Genomic DNA, 18,932 nt, shown 5'->3' with positions numbered 1-18,932 from the left:
AAGCTGCTTAAACAGATCTAAATCTAGGCTGTTGAGGTCACATCTCGCCCCCGCCACATATTTCCACCCCCTTCCTTTGGCCAATGCTAGTGTTTACAGAAGCAGGTGGTTGTGTGCCAGTTCAAGGCAAAAAAAAAACCCGAACTGAACAACACGTCAACTTTGGGGGGAGAGTTTTCAAAATGATCAACTGTATGAACTGGTTTAAGGAGCTGCACAGCACCAGCATCAGTGCAGAGGAGGGAGACAGGAACACAACAGCTGGGAATTAAGAGTAGTTTAAGCTTCTATGAAACTGAAACCTAACAAAGAACTGGAAGCTCTCGAGTTTATCCTCAGCTGTACAAACCCTTTCATACACTGATCAAACTTCAAACTCCAGATGGATGTAGATTTCTTTCCCTTACTGTCTCTTAGTATGTTGAAAATCCATGTTGTTCTGCTGGTCAGAAGTCTCATTTAGTAGTAGCAACTCATGACTTGCTCTTAACAGAAGCACAGTAGTGATAACTGCACTTCATTTCTAAATCCTCAAACCAGAGAAGATTAGGGAAAGGATAAGAGGCAGACATGATTTGTTTTCTAGCACTGAAGAAGCAGGAAAGGAAGGGGACTGAAGCAAGAGGAAGCAGCTCTCCATAGTCAGTAGACTTCTTCGCAGTGCCTGGAAAAAGGAAAGTTTCTTTGTCCTTTCACCAGAGCAAAAGCAAAGTGTTCAAATATAATAGATGCAAGCTGATGTTAGATATCATCACATCAGATACAAGTGGTTATTGGAAACCTCAGTTCCTAAAAATGAGAGCAGAGATACTCACAGGTTGGGTAAGGAAAGAGATCAATTGCACTTCTATGCTGGTATTTATTAGGCTGTAATTTTTCTACCCTTTAGTAACACAGCACAATTAGAATTTAATACGCATGTCCAACCTAAATTTTAAATGCTTTATGTCTTGGGATTACTATGAGTATTAATATTCCCTGTGCTTTTTCCTCAGCTAACAGTAACTTGGGGCTTAATCTGGCCATGTGAGAAACACAGTTTGTAAATTTTCCAGATGAAGTATATGCACCTTTCTTCTTTTGTCTAAGAAGATAATTCTGACTTTTGCATTCTGGCTTTAAGAGATTAAAGAGCAATTTGTTTGAAAAATTATCTCTGGTACAGGTGGGCATCATGAAAACAAACACATCTGCACCCAAGCTTTTGAAAACAAACAAGGATAAGGATACTATTGTAAAACCAGGCTGCAACTACGCAAAGCTCACCTTTTCCTTATTCACATACTGCAAGCATATACTGAAGTCCTCAAACTGATGATGACCATACTAGGTTTGTATGAGAGAGCCAGCATGCTTCAGATATGCCCTATATTGGTTTTTTTCTTCCTTAAACATTTGCCGCTCTCCCCGCACGGCGGTCCCACCTTTCCCACAGCGGCAGAGCCTATACCCCTCACTCAAGAACGGGCTTCGGCAGGCAACTCGGGCTCGGGGGGCTGCAGGGACCTCTTACTTCCCACGGGGTGCCACCAGCTGAAGGAGAGCCCGCCGGAGGCCCGCGGCGCTGAGAACATCTCAACCCGCCCCGCCGCTTCCCCTCAAGAGAGGCGGCGGGATCGGGGCGCGGGGGCGGAACAGCTCAGTCTGCGGGGCCCACCCCAAGGCGTGGCTGGAGCCCCGGGGTCCGCCCCACAGCCCGGGCGGAGCAGTGGGAGGCGGAGGCGGAGGCCCGGGCCCGCCGGCGGCCGCCGCCGCTCGGGAGCGTGACAGAAGGGGTGAGGGCGGGAAGCCGCCGCGAGCCCCGCCTACGCGATGACGTCCCGGGAGCCGCGGATCACGTGACGCGGACAGCCAATGGGGAGGCAGCAGGCCGCTCACCGCGGGCGGGTGGGCGGAGGAGGAAGGGGGTGGGGGGAGGGTTGAGGCCGTTCGCCGAGGAACGGGGGGGGAGCGGCAGCGCGGGGCGGGCGCAGCGCGGAGCGGGGCCGCCGGGGGTTGCGCCTCTCCGGCCGCGGCGCGTGGGGCGGCCATGCCGAATAAAAACAAGAAGGAGAAAGTGAGTCGGGGAGGCAGTGGGGGGGGCCTGGCCCCGTGGGGAGGCTGTGGGGCGCAGGCCCCGCGGGGAGGAGGGGCCTGGGGCAGAGCGCGGCGGAGTGCGGGGGGCGGTAGCGGAGAACGGAGCCTGGCGCCGAGGGGGTGGCGGGGCGATCCCCGCCGCTGCAGAGAGCGGGGCGAGGGGCAGCGCCCTCCCCTCACCGCTGTATTCCGACCCCCTGCCTTTCCCCGAGAGCCGGGTACTGGGAAGGGGGCAGCTCCCGGTGGGGCCTAGTCCGGGGGGGTGTCCTGGCGGGCGGGGGGGGCGGGTCCTGGTATCGTCTCGCCGGACCCCGGGGGTGCCCCTCCGCCGAAACGGGGGCGCGGAGCCCGCGGTAGGCGGGCGCGGAGTTGGGGGCAGCCGGAGGGTGGGAGTCGGTGGAGGGAGGCCGTGGTTTTGGCGTGCGGGGGAGTGCTGGAGGGAGGGGATGGGAAACGTGTCCTCAGCCGTGCCTGGCGGAAGGGTGAGCTGGGAGGGGGTGTCTCTCACTTCGAGGCCGGCCCGGGTGTGATGGGGGGGAGGGGGTGTTTTTCATGGCGGCAGGGTTGGGGTGGGGGGTGGCCGTCCCCGCCGCTGCTTACACAGTCCCCGTCCCGGGAAGTTTCGCTGCTGCGTGGCTCTGGCTGCAGCTGAAGTTGTGCTTGGGGGGGTCACCATAAGCACTCAAGGAGCACTAATCGCCACTCCAAATCTTTTCATCTCTTTTTCGTGACAATGGGAGAGGATGTAGCTTTGGCCTCGCTTTGCCTCAGTTTCCCCTGATGCTCCCGGGAGAGATTTGTTTGGCAGCCACGAAAAGGGCTTGCACAAGTAATGGTCACAGAAAACTTGTAAATCCACCAGATTGCACTTTATTTTATGTGATAGGCAATTAGCTCTATGAGTGGAAGTCTGAAACAGTGAAGTGTAGGGTCTGCCTCATCAAGGTGCTATCCCTCTAGAGCTTTGCTGTTTGGTTGACTTCTGCTTGTCTTTTAGTTTTTCAACATCGTTGAAGATTAGATGTAGGCAGGTTAGGTGTTGTGGTTTGTGGGTGGGGGTTTGCTTGTTTTAACTTTTTCCCAATATCCTCGCCACCTTTGATATTAAAAACATTCAAACTTTTCTGAGAATAACAAATCTCAAAAATATGTTACGGGTGAAGGATGCAAGTTAAGTACAATGCTGGGAGGGAGAAATACGAGTTGTGGGCCTGCTTCTAATACCAGTCTTTCTAGCCCCTAAAACAGATAAAAATAATAAAGTGTAAAATGTGTTCTGCACTGATGCTTGTTTTAAAGATAAACTAAATATGAACTGAAACTTGCTGAAGCTAAAACCCAAAGACAGCAAGGGTGAGTTCTTAGACATGGTTCAAATCACTTGCATTCTTTGTCCTTGTATGTTTAGCTACATGAAAACTTATAAATTTTATGGGTGAACTTTGAGGCATAAATAAAATTCCAAAATCTTTCTGCAGATTAAAATGTTTAAAGCAGCTTCGTAGAGACTGGCAGTTGAGTATTAAGATTGTTCAATAAAACTATAATTTTTGTCTTGTCAATTTTAATATTCTTAGTGTCTTAAAACCCCCTGAATTTCTTGACTCAAAAATCTATCTAGATTTCCTTTTCAAAATAACTCAGACTGCAAACTTTTTTTTAAAGGAACCTGCAAAATCAGCCAAGAGTGGAAAAAGTGGCAAAGATGGACAAGATAACCAAGAACATGAGGTAAATATTACTAAAATGCGTAGGTTTTTTTCCAGATAAATTTGTCACAACTCTTGAAGAGTGTTTTAAGTTTTTCTAGGTTGTTGTAGTTTTGACATGACATGTGGCTGTGAGGAAAATGATTCTGGAACTACTGCCCTGGTATTTGACAAAAGTGTTTCTAGTGGGTTAAGAGAAGATGCTTTTGAGGAAGTTAGCTTTATTTAGAGTAAATAAATGCTTATTTGCTACAGCCTTAAATACTAATCTGTTTCCTTCTTGTTATGAGGCATACTTCTATCTTATTTTCTAGTGTTATTGTGAGGTTTGTCTTCTAGTTGCTCATTGCAGTTTTTATCATTCTTGGTAATTTCCAGAGCTCTCTGCTCTCGAACTGTTCGTGTTGGCATGTCAGTTAAGTGTCAGTAGCCTGTTATGTTGTCAGGAGACCTTAGGCTTAGTCAAAGACTGCCAGTTGTTTTGTTGTGTGATTTCTTTCTTTTTTTATATAGGTATACAGTGGAGTGTTCCATTTGTGACTGATTAATCTGTTGTTGTTGATTTTTTTTTTTCTTCTGCATTGCTCTCTGTTTTGCCCACTAGCCAGGTGCAGTGACTTGAAAGAGGTCAATTAAATCATTATTCACTCCCTTTTCAATACTAATCCAGAAACTCAAAGTTAATAGATTTGCTTCATTTGGAAATCTGCTGTTTAGGTGGATTCTGAAATTTCCTTTAAAATGTTCATACCAACCCGAATGTAAAATGCTACACTGGAAAGCTTATGTGTATTTCAGCCTCTAAACTACATGTCTTGATACTGGAAAGTAATGTTTGAGAACAAAAATACTCATCCAGCTTTACCGTTTTCCCTCCCTGAAATGACTTTTGGGGATAGGTGGATGGGAATATTTAGTATACTCCTCATGCACTTCATTTAGTTCTCATTTGTTGGTTGTGCAGAAAGATGCATGCTACTGTCATAAATTAATAAGAGCATTAAAACTTGTAAACTTAAGTATTTTGGCAAATTCAGGTAAGAGTGATTGAGTTTTGGTAGAGGGAACCTAGCTACTAGGGGAGGGATCTTAGCAACTACGAAAGCACTTTGAATGATATAAGAAATGTATCAGTGTAGATGTTTATAATGGTGTAAATAGACATACTTTATTGTGATACTTTCTGTCTTTACATTATATTGCTGTGATGTTGAAAAGAGTATTACTATTTGACTGCAGTTTTAGTTCCTGTGCAGTTCTAAGGCTTGTCATTATTAACCTCTTTGCTGTACCCTTGTTGACTGCTTATTTTCTCAAGCTGCTGAGACCAAAACTGATTTTCTTATTCCTTCTTGGTACTTCAGAATAGAGTTTAAAGCTCCCATTGTTAATTAGTGGAGAGCTTTAAATGTTAACTGAAAATGTATATGCAGTTTTCTTTGCAATTTCTTTCTGTGTTTTCAGACCTAGTTTGTTTGGGTTTTTTGTTGTTTTTTTTTTTTTTTTTAATTAAAATGTGAGAGCTGAATCTCAAAAGGAGAATATGTGGTAGTGTTCATGCATTTTTCTTTTTCAGATGTCCTTCCAGGTAGAATTCACAATGAAAAGTACAGTTTACTTATGTTATCTATGATACTTAATCATATGTCAGTAGGGGCAGAATAGGAAAAGGACTGGGAATGTGACTGGCACATATACTATGATTGCCATTCCCAGTGGGCGTTATTTAGTCTCCATACAATTTTGAACACCTCAGTGCTTAACTCATTAACTTAATTAATAGAATAATTGCACATAAATGGTAATGTAGACTTTGCATTCTAATGTGGCGGGCTGTAATCATGATGTATGTTAGCTGGTGCTTGTATGAGCAGAAGGGAAGCTATTTGTTAACACAGTGAAGACTAGTAAATACAGAAATATTCTGGAGCGCACTGTTAATACATTTTAGGTGGTTTCTTTCTTTAAAGAAGGTTGTCTTTATGTTTCCTTGTATGTGTGTTTTCAACATGCCTTTTTAAAAATCCTCTTCTAGACTATGAGTAGATTTGGAAATATGATGGTTCATTTAATTTTATCTCAAGATGCATTTAATGCATTTGCTTTTAATGCAAATTAATTTAATGCAAATGGCAGACTGTAAAGACTAGAAACTGTCTGCTATTCAAAGAACAGGGACAACACAAGCAGCAGCATCCCACAAATACTTTATTTATAGACACTTTTATAGCACTTAACTAAATTCATGATGCCTTGGACTTCTATAGATAAAAAAGTACAACAGATCTTAATATTTACAAAAATGAACAAGTGTTTTTCCTGTCTTGCAGTCAGAAAAATGATATTTCAGTTGAGTGAAGCTGTACAGAAGTTTGAAAAGGGATTAAAATGATTCTTGGTATGCCAGGTCAGGATGCCCATGCTAAAAGGGGGTAACAGTGTCTTAAACTGATGATTATTTTGGTTTGAAAACTTCAGCAGTAGGCCACAAGTATGTGCAGAAGTATTAAATAGTAGCTGCAGCACACAGGTGACATACTGAAGTAAATGCCTCTTCATTTAAGTCTCAGAATCCCATAGTAGTTGTGTTTGAAAGCAAGGTCCATCTTGACTATTTTCCTGTCTCCAGCATTCCTGCCAAGGAGATGTTTAGGGGAAAAAATGCATGATGATTCTTCTTGCTTTAGCTGTGCCTTGGTTACTTGATGTAACACCAAAAGATCCATGCCACATAAGAAGAGAGGTCCATCTTGCTTCATATTTGGTGCGTGCTCAGTAGCTGATACTCAGGAAGAGAGATTCAGGAACAGAGTAGATGTATGGTCTTCCATCCTCATATGCTTTTCTTTAAGCCAGTGCGTGGCTTAGAAGGTTGCTTTGCTGAGGTGTTGTAGAAAATTGTTTTCATATTTTTAATGATATTATTGACTTTTTTAGATTGTCATCTGTAGATTTCCCCCCCCCAGCCCTGCTTAATCTCCCCTAGGTGGGAGGACTTCCGTTACTCTGGTTGGCCTTCTCTGTTTGCATGTGCTGTTCTCCTTTTTGTGATGGTGGCATCAGAAATGCACAGTAGGTATGAGGTGAGGGCACCTTGTTATTCTGTACCCTAATGCAATTATTCCAGTTTCCAGTTGCACGTATTCATTTTTTGAACACTTAAGAGCTAATATGATTAAGCTTCCATCTAACTTTAGTTTGTAACCTGTTAGTAAACATTAATGAATTAGACTAAATATGTGCTAGAAAAGTTGAATCTGTTCCTTTAAGCATAATCTCTTACTTCAGCAATCAGTCCAGGATATTAGTGTCTTCGGGTTGTGAACAAAGACTTAATCGGTTGTGTATTGTTTTTCCTCTGTGTGGGAGTAGTGTCTCTACTCTGGTAAAATGCTTGGGGTGTTTGTTTACCAGTGCCCAAAACCGGTACTCAGAACACAAATAATAATTAAAAAAAAAAAATAATGCCTGGGTGTGGGGTTTGGCTATGCCAACACTTAGGTAACTTGTGGACATATTCCCTGTGACTTAACTGGCCTTTGCAGAAGTTACTTGCCTCATGGATAAGCTTTATTGTGGAGTTCTGTTTTGTCACAGGGGTGTGGAGATCTCCTTGAGTTAAGTCAGTAGTACTTACGGTGAGTCTAATTTTTTTAGAAAGAGGTGGCTTGGCAATAGTTAATGATTGTTGAGAAACATTACCTTTTTCTCTCTAGCAAAAACCTAACACTTCTAAAAATTCAAGTGTTTCCTACAGTACTTAAACAAGTAGTTTTCAAATAGAACCACGGGGGAGGGAAGTTAAAATTTTAACCCTGTAGACTCTTATTTCTGTCTGTTTTGCCTCTGGGAATGTATGTACTAAAACTTGCACTATTCACCAACCACTGAAATGATTTAGGAACGCTTGGACTATTCACTGTTGTGGTTCACCTGGGGGATAGAAGGGTCAGAAGTACCTGGTAACCTTTCATCCAAGACACTAGTAGGTGACTGGGAGTGATAGCATCTTCTAGGTCTAGCTGGACTGTTTTGAGAAGGCATGAAACTTCTAAATGTGAAACTGCGTTAATTTTGAATCTAGATGCTGAGTAGCCTGTAGAAGGGAAAGACTACTTTTGTTCTTTAAGAAATTATTGGCTTGGTGACTTTCAACAAGAACAGAAATCGTAACTCTTTCTTCAAGTTCTGGGCCTTGAAAGCTGGAGAGGGACTGTTTACAAGGGCATGGAGTGATAGGACAAGAGGTAACGGCTTTAAACTAAAAGGGTAGATTTAGATTAGATATCAGGAAGAAATTTTTCCCTATGAGGGTGGTGAGGCACTGGAACAAGTTGCCCAGAGAAGCTGTGGATGCTCACTCCCTGGAAGTGTTCAAGGCCAGGTTGGATGGGGCTTTGGGCAACCTGGTCTAGTGGAGGGTGTCCCTGCCCATGGCGGGGGGTGGTGGTGGTGGTGGTGTGGAACTAGATGACATTTAAGGACCCTTCCAACCCAAACCACTCTCTGATTCTATGTTCTTCCATGCAGAACAGGAAATGGAAGACTAATGTGGTTTGAGTGTGTGTATTATCTCACTGTTTCAGTGTGCTGCCCTGGTTGGTTCCTTCTACTTTAAAGGTGTGTGGAGTTTTTTGATACAGACAATTCAAAATGTAGTAAGATATAAACTGCATTGGCCAGTTTTCTTGCTGTGCAAGAAATTGCTTGATTTATTGATTTATTGCTTGTGTTGCCGATGTCTGACTATAGTCACTGTTGAAACCAGTTTAAAAAAAAAAAATTAAAAAGGCTTTAAGTACTGATCCATGCTTCTGTCCTGCTACTCTCACAGCCATCACTTTTCAGTAGGTTTATTAAACACTGGTAATAGCTTCCAGTGCAGCAATTTTGTCAGGCTTGCTTTTGTCAGTGGTTTTTCTTTCCTGCTTTGTGGAGCCTTTTTTATTTAAAAGTTAATTTCTTAGGCTATTGAACATAGTGATAATATTTTTGGGGAATGGTAATGCAGTTACAGAAACCTCTCTTTAATAGGCTGTCTTTAAAATATTTGACCAAAAGCAAGGATTTTCATCGCTATGGAATAACCTTGAGAGGTGGCTACCTGGTTTTCTTTTCTGTGATCACCTTTCCTATATTAGCCAGCACACAGTGGGGAAAGACTGAGTATTCTCATTACTTCTTTTACTGATTCCTGATTGCATTTGCACCTTTGCCAATTTCCTTAAAAATAATAAATGAAAAAAAGGGATAGAGAGTAGAAGTGATGTTGATGGTTTTGTATGGGTTTCTTAGCAGAGATCATATGTTGAAGTATCCTAATGTTAAAACGAAAACTAGGAAAGGCAAAAGCAATAAATCCAGCATTCTTTGTGTTAACAGATTCCTGTGATCAGTAGCAGCAAGTTATTTAGAAAGCTCACTCTATATTTTCTGTATAGTGTTGCTTATTTTTCTCATGTTTCCTGTTTGTGATTTTCATTGCAATGTTATTTAAGGTGCTGTACCAGTTATTAGTAACCCTAAGAAATGAATGTATCTGATCTTGAGGACAGTGTATGGAAACTGTTATACAGTGTCTAGCTTGTGACTGTATTTTTTTACTTCATAATTTTTAAAGTTATACTTGAAAGTCTTAGCACAGTTAAGTACTTCCTAGGCAACTCAGTAGGGACTACAGAGCAGCTTGAGGTTTGGGGCTTGGGGAGAGGGGAATTCCTTTCAAAAGTTTAGGGTTGTTTTCCCCTCCTTGTTAATATGTATTAGGACTGGGACTGCTCTTAAATAATTTCTGGAAATATCTGAATATCTTTTTGCAACAGAACATTCTTCCAGTCAGCTGAGATTATCCTATTTTAATTGTTTAGTATGCTAATTTGTACCTGCATGTGATTCAGTGTGTGTGTGTATATATATTGTCACTTGTATAATTAAGCTGTCATTTAAGCTCTTTGCCCATCTAACAACAGAAATCTGTGTCACTCAGTGGCATCGTATTTTTGGATGCATTGAGTTCAGCATCTTTGAGGTATAAGATTCTTCTGTATTTGTTGTTCTTCATGGAAGCAGATGTCTCTTATAAAGTGATATTTAGCATAGATCAGATTTATCTCTAGTTTAAGTATTACTTTATTTATAACATAAAACAGTGTTTTAAGAGTTTTGGTAGTACTCCCTACCGTGCTGTCAGTTTGATGCCAGTTATATAGCCATCTAGATCAGGAATGGCTGATAGCCTGTAATAAGGCATCCCCAAACCCCAGGTTTTCAGTGGGCCAAATCAATAATCTGTGTTCGGTATATGCAACACGTAACAAACCCAGCTGTACCCTAGCTGTTTCTTCAGGATGTATTCAGTCATACGTCCCAGCTGGACTGATAGCCAGAATAGCCAGTGTTTTCATGAGTCAGTCCCATGAAGTAGGTAAAATTGACTTAGAAATTCTTCTTGTTTCATTTGGAAGAAGACAGATACTCATATTATGAAATAGATTTGAAATTTTGAACTAGAACTTTCAAGTTTGAGTTGCAGAATGGCTATAAATGGACAGTGCTAGACCTTCTGTTTTCTGAAGCTGTCTGGGGCTATTGGTTTGGGATTTTACTTCTAACATTAGCAAACCAAGACTTTAAACAAAAACTGTGTAAAGTCAGGATGGATTTTCTCTTGTATCAGCTATGTAAATAAAGTCTGTGGGCTTTGGGTTTTTTTGTTTTTAAAACTGCTGTGCCAGCCTCTTTTAAAAAATAATTTGAAAACTAATTTTTGTTTATGGCTTGCAGTTCTGATTTCCTAGGGAGGATTTTTTTAATGGGTTAATAGTCATTGAAGAATACTTAAGTGTAGCAAGTGAATATACCCTTAGTACTAAATGAGGAGCTATTTGCTGACTAGAAAGTTGCACTATGTATTGCTCTTAAAGCAGCTGTGCAGTTTTTAATTTTTTTTTAACTTCTGTAAGTTCCTATTTCCATTTCTTCATTGACATCTTGCCTTTTTGCTTTTGGGAATTGAAATTTCCTTCTGCATCCAGAGCATGTGTACCTTAATACTGAATAGCGAAAGAGGATACCTTAACAGTGGTGGTTGTGTAACTGTAATATTATGCTTTTAAAACGAATTGATTAAAGAAATGTACCAAACACTGCTGTATACGTCTCCTTTTAGGTAACAAATACTTGCTTTGGAAAACAGGATCTTATGCCCCTCTAGCTCTTACACGAGGCTGACAACTGCTTGTGTAACATATGATGTGTGAGGTCTTTGGTTTGTGGCTTGTTTTAGTACTTGCTGTCCTCTGCTTCCTAATCGTGCTTTTAAACCCTGTGAATCTGTCCTGAATGGAAACACAGCAATGAAGGCAAAGGCTGTTCTAATTAAAAGGACCAAAGTGGTCTTTAAAAATGGGTATCAGCAGTTCGTAAACTAAAAACATCCTTTTCATCCTTTGTTTCAAATAATTTCTCTTAAGTCTTTTTTCATAAGAGTTAAGGCCTACCACTCCTTAAACTTTGAGAGGACTCAGGTGTTCATTAATGCATGTGTAATACAGAATTATTAATAGAGGTATCCCATAGAGAATACAAATAGTAAGAAAAACGAAGTAGCTGTTGAATCTACCCATATGTTCACAAACTTTACAAACATTAAAACTTTTTTGGGTTTTTCCCCTCAGTTTCATTTGAAGTCAGAATAAATTTGTAATTCTACAGGTAGGACAAGGGTAGTTTTTGTTGGGCTTTTAGAAGGTAAAAGAGTGGTTCAGGCTGATCAGAGAGAAATTACAATTGAAAATCAAGAACTAAAGTAATTTAGGCCAGGCCATAATTTATTCAGATTCTTCATCTCTGTATTTATATAAATGTTTTGAAGTAATACTTAGAACATTATCTGGTTTTAATCATATTTAATTAGCTAACCGAAGATGGCAGGTAACAAATTTTACTTTTCTGGGGGCATTTGTTTCTTTGAAGTTTCATTATAGAAAATGCATTAAGAAACAAATGTTGTTTTGCTGCCGATGTTTGTGAAGTACCAGATGCTCACTGGTGGTGGTGTTTTGGCAACTGCAAAACAGCATGAACCCGCTTACGGTCTGAGCCTGGGCACCCTATCATCTTTGCCAATAATCCACAACCTCAGGCTGCATATCTGATCTCTGACTGAAAGGAATCAAATGTCAATTTGTTCCTGGAGTAAACTAGTTAAAACAAAATTAAGTTTACAAGGAGCAAATGGAAACTAAGCCTTATGCTACTGATATTTAACTATGAATGTAAAATTACAGTGTGAGAATGTCAAGGATGTGGTACACCAAGCTGAGACATCTTTAGCAATTGTCAGCATTGGTTTGATGTGTTGCAAGTCAAGTGTGTTGCACAAAGCTGTGATGATACAATTCTTAGAAGATAAAATTTGAGCTGTGTGTGTCAGCAGCTAACAGGAAATACAAGCAATGTCTTGCGTCGTGAAAAATAAATGCCAGCAAGAACGGCAGAAGAGCTTCAGCAAGTTGTAGATCAGTCTTCTAAAGTGGCTTGTGACTGTAAACTTGCCATGGGCACCCTTCCCCAGTGAAGAGGGCCAGATGACCTTCACTGCTTATAGAGAACTTCCCGGTCACTGATGCAATTCAACAAACTCCATGTTGTCTCTGACAAAACAGTAATGGAACTTCACAGTTAGACGTCAAGAATAGCCAGCAGTGGCATTGCTATATGTAAATGCAAAATCACAGTTGTTAAACAAGTACCACAACATAAATGCGTGCTGATTACAGTGTGCTAAAATATATAAACTTTGTCATCATGACCATGTTGAAAGTTAATCTTTCTGTTAATTTTTATAATAACATGGATCCTCAGAGCTTTAGGATGCAGCTCTTGCTATCTTACCAAATAAAACTATAATAAGTTATGCTGAGACTACTGCTGTACTATCCAATGTATCTCAACCACTGAGAGAATCTTTCATAATAACAGACATACTTGTTAGAAAAGCAGCTGCAAAGGTCATTCTAGCAGGCCAATCCAGGTATCATTCTGGCAAATTATTTTGTTGAGAAAAAACAATAGAAATCAAAATCACAGTTTGTGTGAAACCAAGCAAAGTCTTCAACACCATAAGCTGCATCTCCAGAGGCTCCTCCATAAGTTGTCTATCCAAACTTGTAGCGGTGAAACTAGTGAACAATAATGGCATAATGGCAAGAATCTTCAACAAAGAACTAACCTCAGAACTGTTTGCCATCCAAAATGGAATTGAACAAGTGTGGTGTTTCCCTGCTTTTTAACTGGGTTGTTTATGGATTAATGTCCCTTTCTATGTGTCCAGATGATTAAGAATCCATATCAAGCTTTGTATAGTTTCCACTGAGTCTCTGTAGATTGAAAATACTGATGTTAAAGATGATAGCTAGTTGCTCTGTAACAAGCTACTTGCATGAACTAGAATTACTGCAAACTCTCTGGATAGCTCTGTCAACCCATATCTTTTATACCGTAATAATAAGAGTTTATTCTGAGGTTGTCCTGTTGGAAGGCATGTTGAACTAGTGGTGTTAACAACACAGCATTGAAATGAGCTGACAAATGCTGCTCTCCTGGTAGTGTGCAGTCTTGAACAGCCTGCCTTGGTCCCAACTGCTAATCTAACACCACCAGCCCACCTCCTGCAGGTATGCTGTGGATATATTTACCAGATTGATGGCTACTGGGCCATTTGCCACATGTGATCTTTTTTGGGGTAGGAACAGGGGCAGAACAGTAAATGAAGATCTGCATAGGAGAGAACTCTGCAGCAGAGTTCAAGATTCCTGGAGTGTTCAGAGATTTTCACACTACTTTGAAGTTACTGCAGAAGGGAAAAAAACTGCATGGAAGGCTTTTAACTGTTCTCCGCCCATTTTGACTTCTTCATGTTTGATTTTTAGTTCTCATCTCAAGAGATTAAATTAAGTTCAACTTCTCGGCCTAATTACATTGATTATGTATTGGGTCTCAAACTCTTAGCTAAATTATTTTGATTACATACTCGTCCGTCATACAGATTTGAAAATGAAGTTGTCAATGTCCCTTTTACATTTTGTCATGCTCTTTGTTTAGTTTCAGTAAATTATATTTCAGTTTCATTGTAAGTATGTTTTAGGTCTAATCCAGAGTGCTTTTGTAGCCCCTTCTGAGGCTGCCTTGGCAAGAAATGAGCTCTTCTGGGTGCTGTAGATCAGACCTCTGTTTATCTTAATGAAAAATAAGTCCACAGAGGCTACTTACTATACCAAAAGGAAAAGAAGGGATGAATTCTGCATTAATATAAGCATTTTCCCTGTGGTATCAGATTCAGACTGATAATTCTCATAAGTGTTCTGTGCTTTTCACTCTGTGTACACGCATTTCATAGGGGGTCTTAATTATGTGTTAATTGGTACAAAGTTCACCTATCCAGATCTTGTAGTCCAGAGTTCTTATCAAGGTTCTTGCTGGTAGGTGGCTTGCTGCTGCCATCCTGGGATGGTGTATGCACTGATACTTGAATTCAGTGGTGATACTCATTAGAGGGAAGAAATTTGTGGATTAGTGTTAGATGTGTGTCAAGAAGCACCATATAGAATACTGCCTAGCACTGTGTTTTGTTCAGGCAGAGAGAGTCTTGCCTCGTGCTTAGGGAGTGATCTGATTTTTGTCACTAGTAAGCCATCTAATTTTTTTCATCATGAAGGACAGATGCATCCAGGTGTGTGCTTGGTCAAGGTAGCTTGAATACTAGTTTTTGGGATGGCTGTCAGAAAGGGAAGAATAGGATCTTCTGAAAGGTTTGTTAACATACACGGGATGCAGGGTGGACTCTCCTGTTAGATCCCAGTACACTCTCTCTCATGCCTTAGATGTCTGGCCAAAAGTAAAAGTTACCATGTGGCCTCTTTGATAGTCAATTTAATTTGAAAAGAAAAATTGGCTGTAACTGTAGATGCGCTTGGTCTACTCATCTTTCGTTCCCTGATGACAGACTTAGTGTTGTGCTCTGGTCTGTGCTTGCCTGTATACGAGTTGAGGGGATGAAGGATCCAACTTTGCTCAAAACAGTGATGTTAAGACAAGGAACGTACCACATCCTACCTGATGGAGGAGGACTCAAGGGTAAAAGGGATGGCAAGGACTATATCTTCAACTGTCGTGACTGGAAGGAAACCTCGTTCTCTTCTCCCTGCCTTTCAGTCTTTTGAATTTAAGCTTATTCAAGGGAACTGAGTTAAAAACTCTATTTTTTTTCAATTGTTAAAAGCAGAAGTTGAGTCAGAATCACACTGGTCTTGATTGTCTTAATGTTCATAAAAGTATGTAAAGCCCCAGCTTTTAAAAAATAAATTCATCTGAAAACCCAAGGGTTGTGTTTTAATTATGATCTGAAGAAACACATTCTCAATCTGACATTTTTTCAGACTAATTTGTACACATTTTTAGGGGTTTATCAGCACTTTTGTAATTGAATGTGTCTGTGAATATATAAACATTTGGTTATGAGGGAGCTGTTTGCCAGAACAAGGGGAAGAATAGGTATTTCCCATTCTAGTCACAGGAAGAGAATTGATAAAAATACGTCTGTAGTTTGACTCTTCTGGTGTCAAATAAGTTGAATTATTCACTAATGTAGCAGAAGTTGTGGTTTCTGAAGTAGTTTGGTTTGTTACTGGGAGAAAGAAGCTGAGCTTGGTTGGCTCTTCGATCTGAACTAATGAGTGCTATACCTTCATAAAAAGTTGTATTGCCTTGAAATCTTTAGAAAGAAAATACACAGAATTGTTAGTCTGAATTTGCTTTCTTTTTAGAAAGGCCGTTAAGATTGCTGAGCTGTGTGGCCTAACATGACTTAACTCACTTTCTCCAGGTGCCCTTCTATCCAAGGGCTGGTTATCTCCAAGCTCTGGAGGCCAGTTCTCTGGTGGTAGCACCATGGTGCCTCTTGCAGAGGTCATTGAGTACAGCTGTGTACTGTCGTATTCAAATAATAATGAACTGGAAACTGGGCAGCTTTCTGGTAGTGCAGTCTGAATGACTGGAGCATGACTGAAAAGCAGACATGAGCGTGGTTGATGGTAGAAAGGAGGAGGAAATCTGTTGGATAAATTGGCCGGTGATTCAGGGCTAGAATTACACTGGAGTCGTCACTGCTAGGTGGGAAGTTGCCATAGCAACAAAAAAATGCTTTCTTTCAACATTTCTAATTAGAAGAAATGTTACCCATCCTCTTAAATAACTGCTTTTGGCTAATTTTAGAATTTAGCTGCAATTTAGAGTACTTGCTTCCCTGAGGTGTATGTTACCTTAGGACACTGCAGTGTGTGCATGTGAGCACTTGTTAATTTGAAATTGAGGATTTGTTTGGGAGTAGAGGAAACAGGAAAGCAGCTTTTCCTGTTCCAAATAATGAACAAAAAGCAGGTGGCAGAGGAAGATAGTTCAGAAAACCACCACTAGGCTCAAGCACAATATTGAAAGTATAGAATCATGTGCAGTAATAGTGTTTATAATGCATCTTAATTAGCTTTTATTGTTTCGTACATGGTGATTGCTTCCTAGTTTTTAGTGCTGTTCTCCTTTCTGCTTTAGTCTATTCATAATTTCATTTGGAATGCTTTTTTTTTAAAGCTTTAATGAATAGATTTTTCCTTGCAGATCACTTATATTTCAGCAAAAATATTTTTAAGCATTTAGTGTTAGGGATGAAAAAGTGAAATAGCCTGGAAAATGCAATGTAACAGGTAGTACAGGCTTTTAACTTGCTTATGCATGCCATTTTTACTGAAATAAGTTCTAGAGTATTGTTGGTAACTTAAAACTTCTGGTGTTCAATGTATTGTCTCCCCTTACTTGTTCTATAAGGCTTTCTATACGGGTTTTTGCTATTATAATATTAAATTTGCGAAATCGTCATCTTAAATGTGTTCAATGAAAACTAAATGTTGTTTTCAGTCATATCTTTGATATATCAAAGTAATGTGTGTATAACGTAACACAATTGTTAATCTATTCTTGAAAAATATGTATTTCTGTCCCAGTTATACTACTAGAACAAAATTTGAAAAAAATTACAGTCTTAGAGACTCTAAAGGTAGATAAATTTATGTATGGTAACATTTCCATGTGTGCTGAATGTGTACGCTCCCAGACCATATGGAAATTGCTGATGAATAAGCTGTTCTGGAAATCCTTTTTAGAACATGAAAAAAAAGTGGTTTCTGTTGTTTTAGCTATATCCCTATGAAAATGCTATTGATATTATTTCATGCAGGAATGAAACGCTGCTTTCATATCTACTATGCTTAACAAAACTCTAATTAAATCCATGCAATCTGCCAAAGTAGCAGCACTACAACTTGATTTCCATCCTGAATCCCATTCCCATCTGATTTTTATTTTAATTACTTCTTATCACGTGGGCATTTCCAGTAAAGGAGAATATGGTCTTGCCTGTAAGAGAAAAATGCCAAGGTATATTTTCAGATGTGTGTGCATCAGTGTAAAATAGTCTGCAAATTTGAAAGGCTTCTACAGCAAAATAAGGACCTGTACAATTAATTACAATACTTGCAGTAAGATTTCCTGCTCAGCTGTTTCTCTGTTCTTAGTGTAGATCACTTCTAGATGTTTTATCGTTCTTGTAATGAATGTAATGAAATTATTCCTATGTAAAAAGTTAACTATTACCTATTTTAAACCTGCTTTTCCTACTTCAAAAAAGGAATGAGAAAGGCAGCATCACAAGTTCTGACAGGCTTTTGTTAATGCTGCATTTTATTCAGCTCGAGAGAGAGAGCGCGCGCGCTGTCAAGCGTAGTCTGGGAAATAACAGTAAACTGGAAAACTATAGGTGGGAACCATTTTTCTGGTTTTGTGTTATTTTCTTCATACACAGGTACAGTGACAATCTGATAAGGATTATTACAGTAAAAGCAGGTTGCTCTGAGTAGGCATAAACAGCTACAAATCTTCACGTATGTTTTAGAAGCTGCTGAATCTACTACAGTAATAAGACTCCCTGCTTTATATCAAAGCTTGAAAGTCAGGACTCTAACAATGAGGCACAGTACAGATAGGCAGTGAAAGGTTCACCTGGTGTAAATAGACAAGGTCCTGTGATCCCTTTGAAGCTGCAGTTAGACAGCCAAATACCTTGGAGACCTGGACTTCTCAGGGAAAAGGTGAGAGTAGCTGAGGAACAACACTATTTGAAAATTTATTTTCAATTGGCTAGTAACTTCAAAAAATGGGCTAGTGTGTGTAACAAGGTGATCTGTTCCCATCTATATGAGGGCTACGGTACAGAAATGAACACTGGAAAGAGGAAACAGAATAGTAGACAGCTATACATTCAGAGGATGATGAATAGAGCAATTTGATTAAAAGCTTATTTTGCTTAATTTATTTTTGTAACAAAAACAGATTTTTAGAAGATTTTCTCTTGAAGTTCAGCTGCAACTAACTGCTTTCATTTCTTTTTAAACAGGTGTCAAACAAAAAATCAAACAGCACTCCTCCCCCAGCACAACTATCTAAAATCAAAGTACCAGCACCACAGACAGTACTGAAGAAGGAAAAGCGGCAGAGTTCTTCCAGGTTTAATGTTAGCAATAACAGAGAGCTTCAAAAACTGCCAGCTTTAAAAGGTATGTCTTTCTAAATTAGAATGACTCTTGTAGGGGATCTTGGCCATGAGACAGAAGCATCTCATTTATCATACTTCTTATATCTGGACAGCATATGTTATATATCAAGTATACACATGTGTGAACTTGGACATAATTGCATGCTTAAACACACTATTGTTTGGGTTTTTTTCTTTCATTCCTTATATGAGGACTTCCGGTGTGTTGTATAGGAAATATCTAAGTTTATTCAACTCAGAAATGTCTATGTGAACGTATATTCACTCATCTCACATAAAAGCTGAATATTTGGACTCTTTATGCAAGGTGTCAGTCATCTGTCCTCAGTGCAGCGTGTTCAAACCCTACATTGTGTACTAAAAATATCTCTTGGCGTTATGAGAAGACCTGGTCTATCGCTGCTTATTGCTCTGGTTTTCCTGAGCATGAGCCAAGTGTAGTGGCGTTTTTTAGTGAATATGATTTTTTTTTTCCTTTGTCAATT

The 18,932-nt window shown here is 40.0% G+C and overlaps 1 protein-coding gene across 3 annotated transcripts in view; it reads left to right on the top strand.

Annotated features, from left to right (window-relative positions):
• The first annotated feature begins 1,905 nt into the window (after positions 1–1,905).
• The window catches only part of PPP2R5C (protein phosphatase 2 regulatory subunit B'gamma), an 81,279-nt gene continuing 64,252 nt past the window's right edge, over positions 1,906–18,932 (top strand). Inside the window, exons 1-3 of one of the 3 annotated variants that reach the window (XM_075753539.1) lie at positions 1,906–2,056; positions 3,742–3,807; positions 18,289–18,448. In XM_075753539.1, the coding sequence (XP_075609654.1) occupies positions 2,030–2,056; positions 3,742–3,807; positions 18,289–18,448 (253 nt within the window). In that variant the 5' untranslated portion in view covers positions 1,906–2,029. Of the gene's footprint in view, positions 2,057–2,163; positions 2,559–3,741; positions 3,808–18,288; positions 18,449–18,932 lie in introns of those variants that run through there. The other 2 variants (XM_075753541.1, XR_012835561.1) reach the window with 2 other exon arrangements.

Source organism: Balearica regulorum, chromosome 5 (assembly GCF_011004875.1).
Source record: "Balearica regulorum gibbericeps isolate bBalReg1 chromosome 5, bBalReg1.pri, whole genome shotgun sequence".
Taxonomy (NCBI): domain Eukaryota; kingdom Metazoa; phylum Chordata; class Aves; order Gruiformes; family Gruidae; genus Balearica; species Balearica regulorum.
The sequence above is the reverse complement of the archived record's forward strand: the minus strand, read 5'-3'. Positions and strand labels throughout refer to the sequence as shown.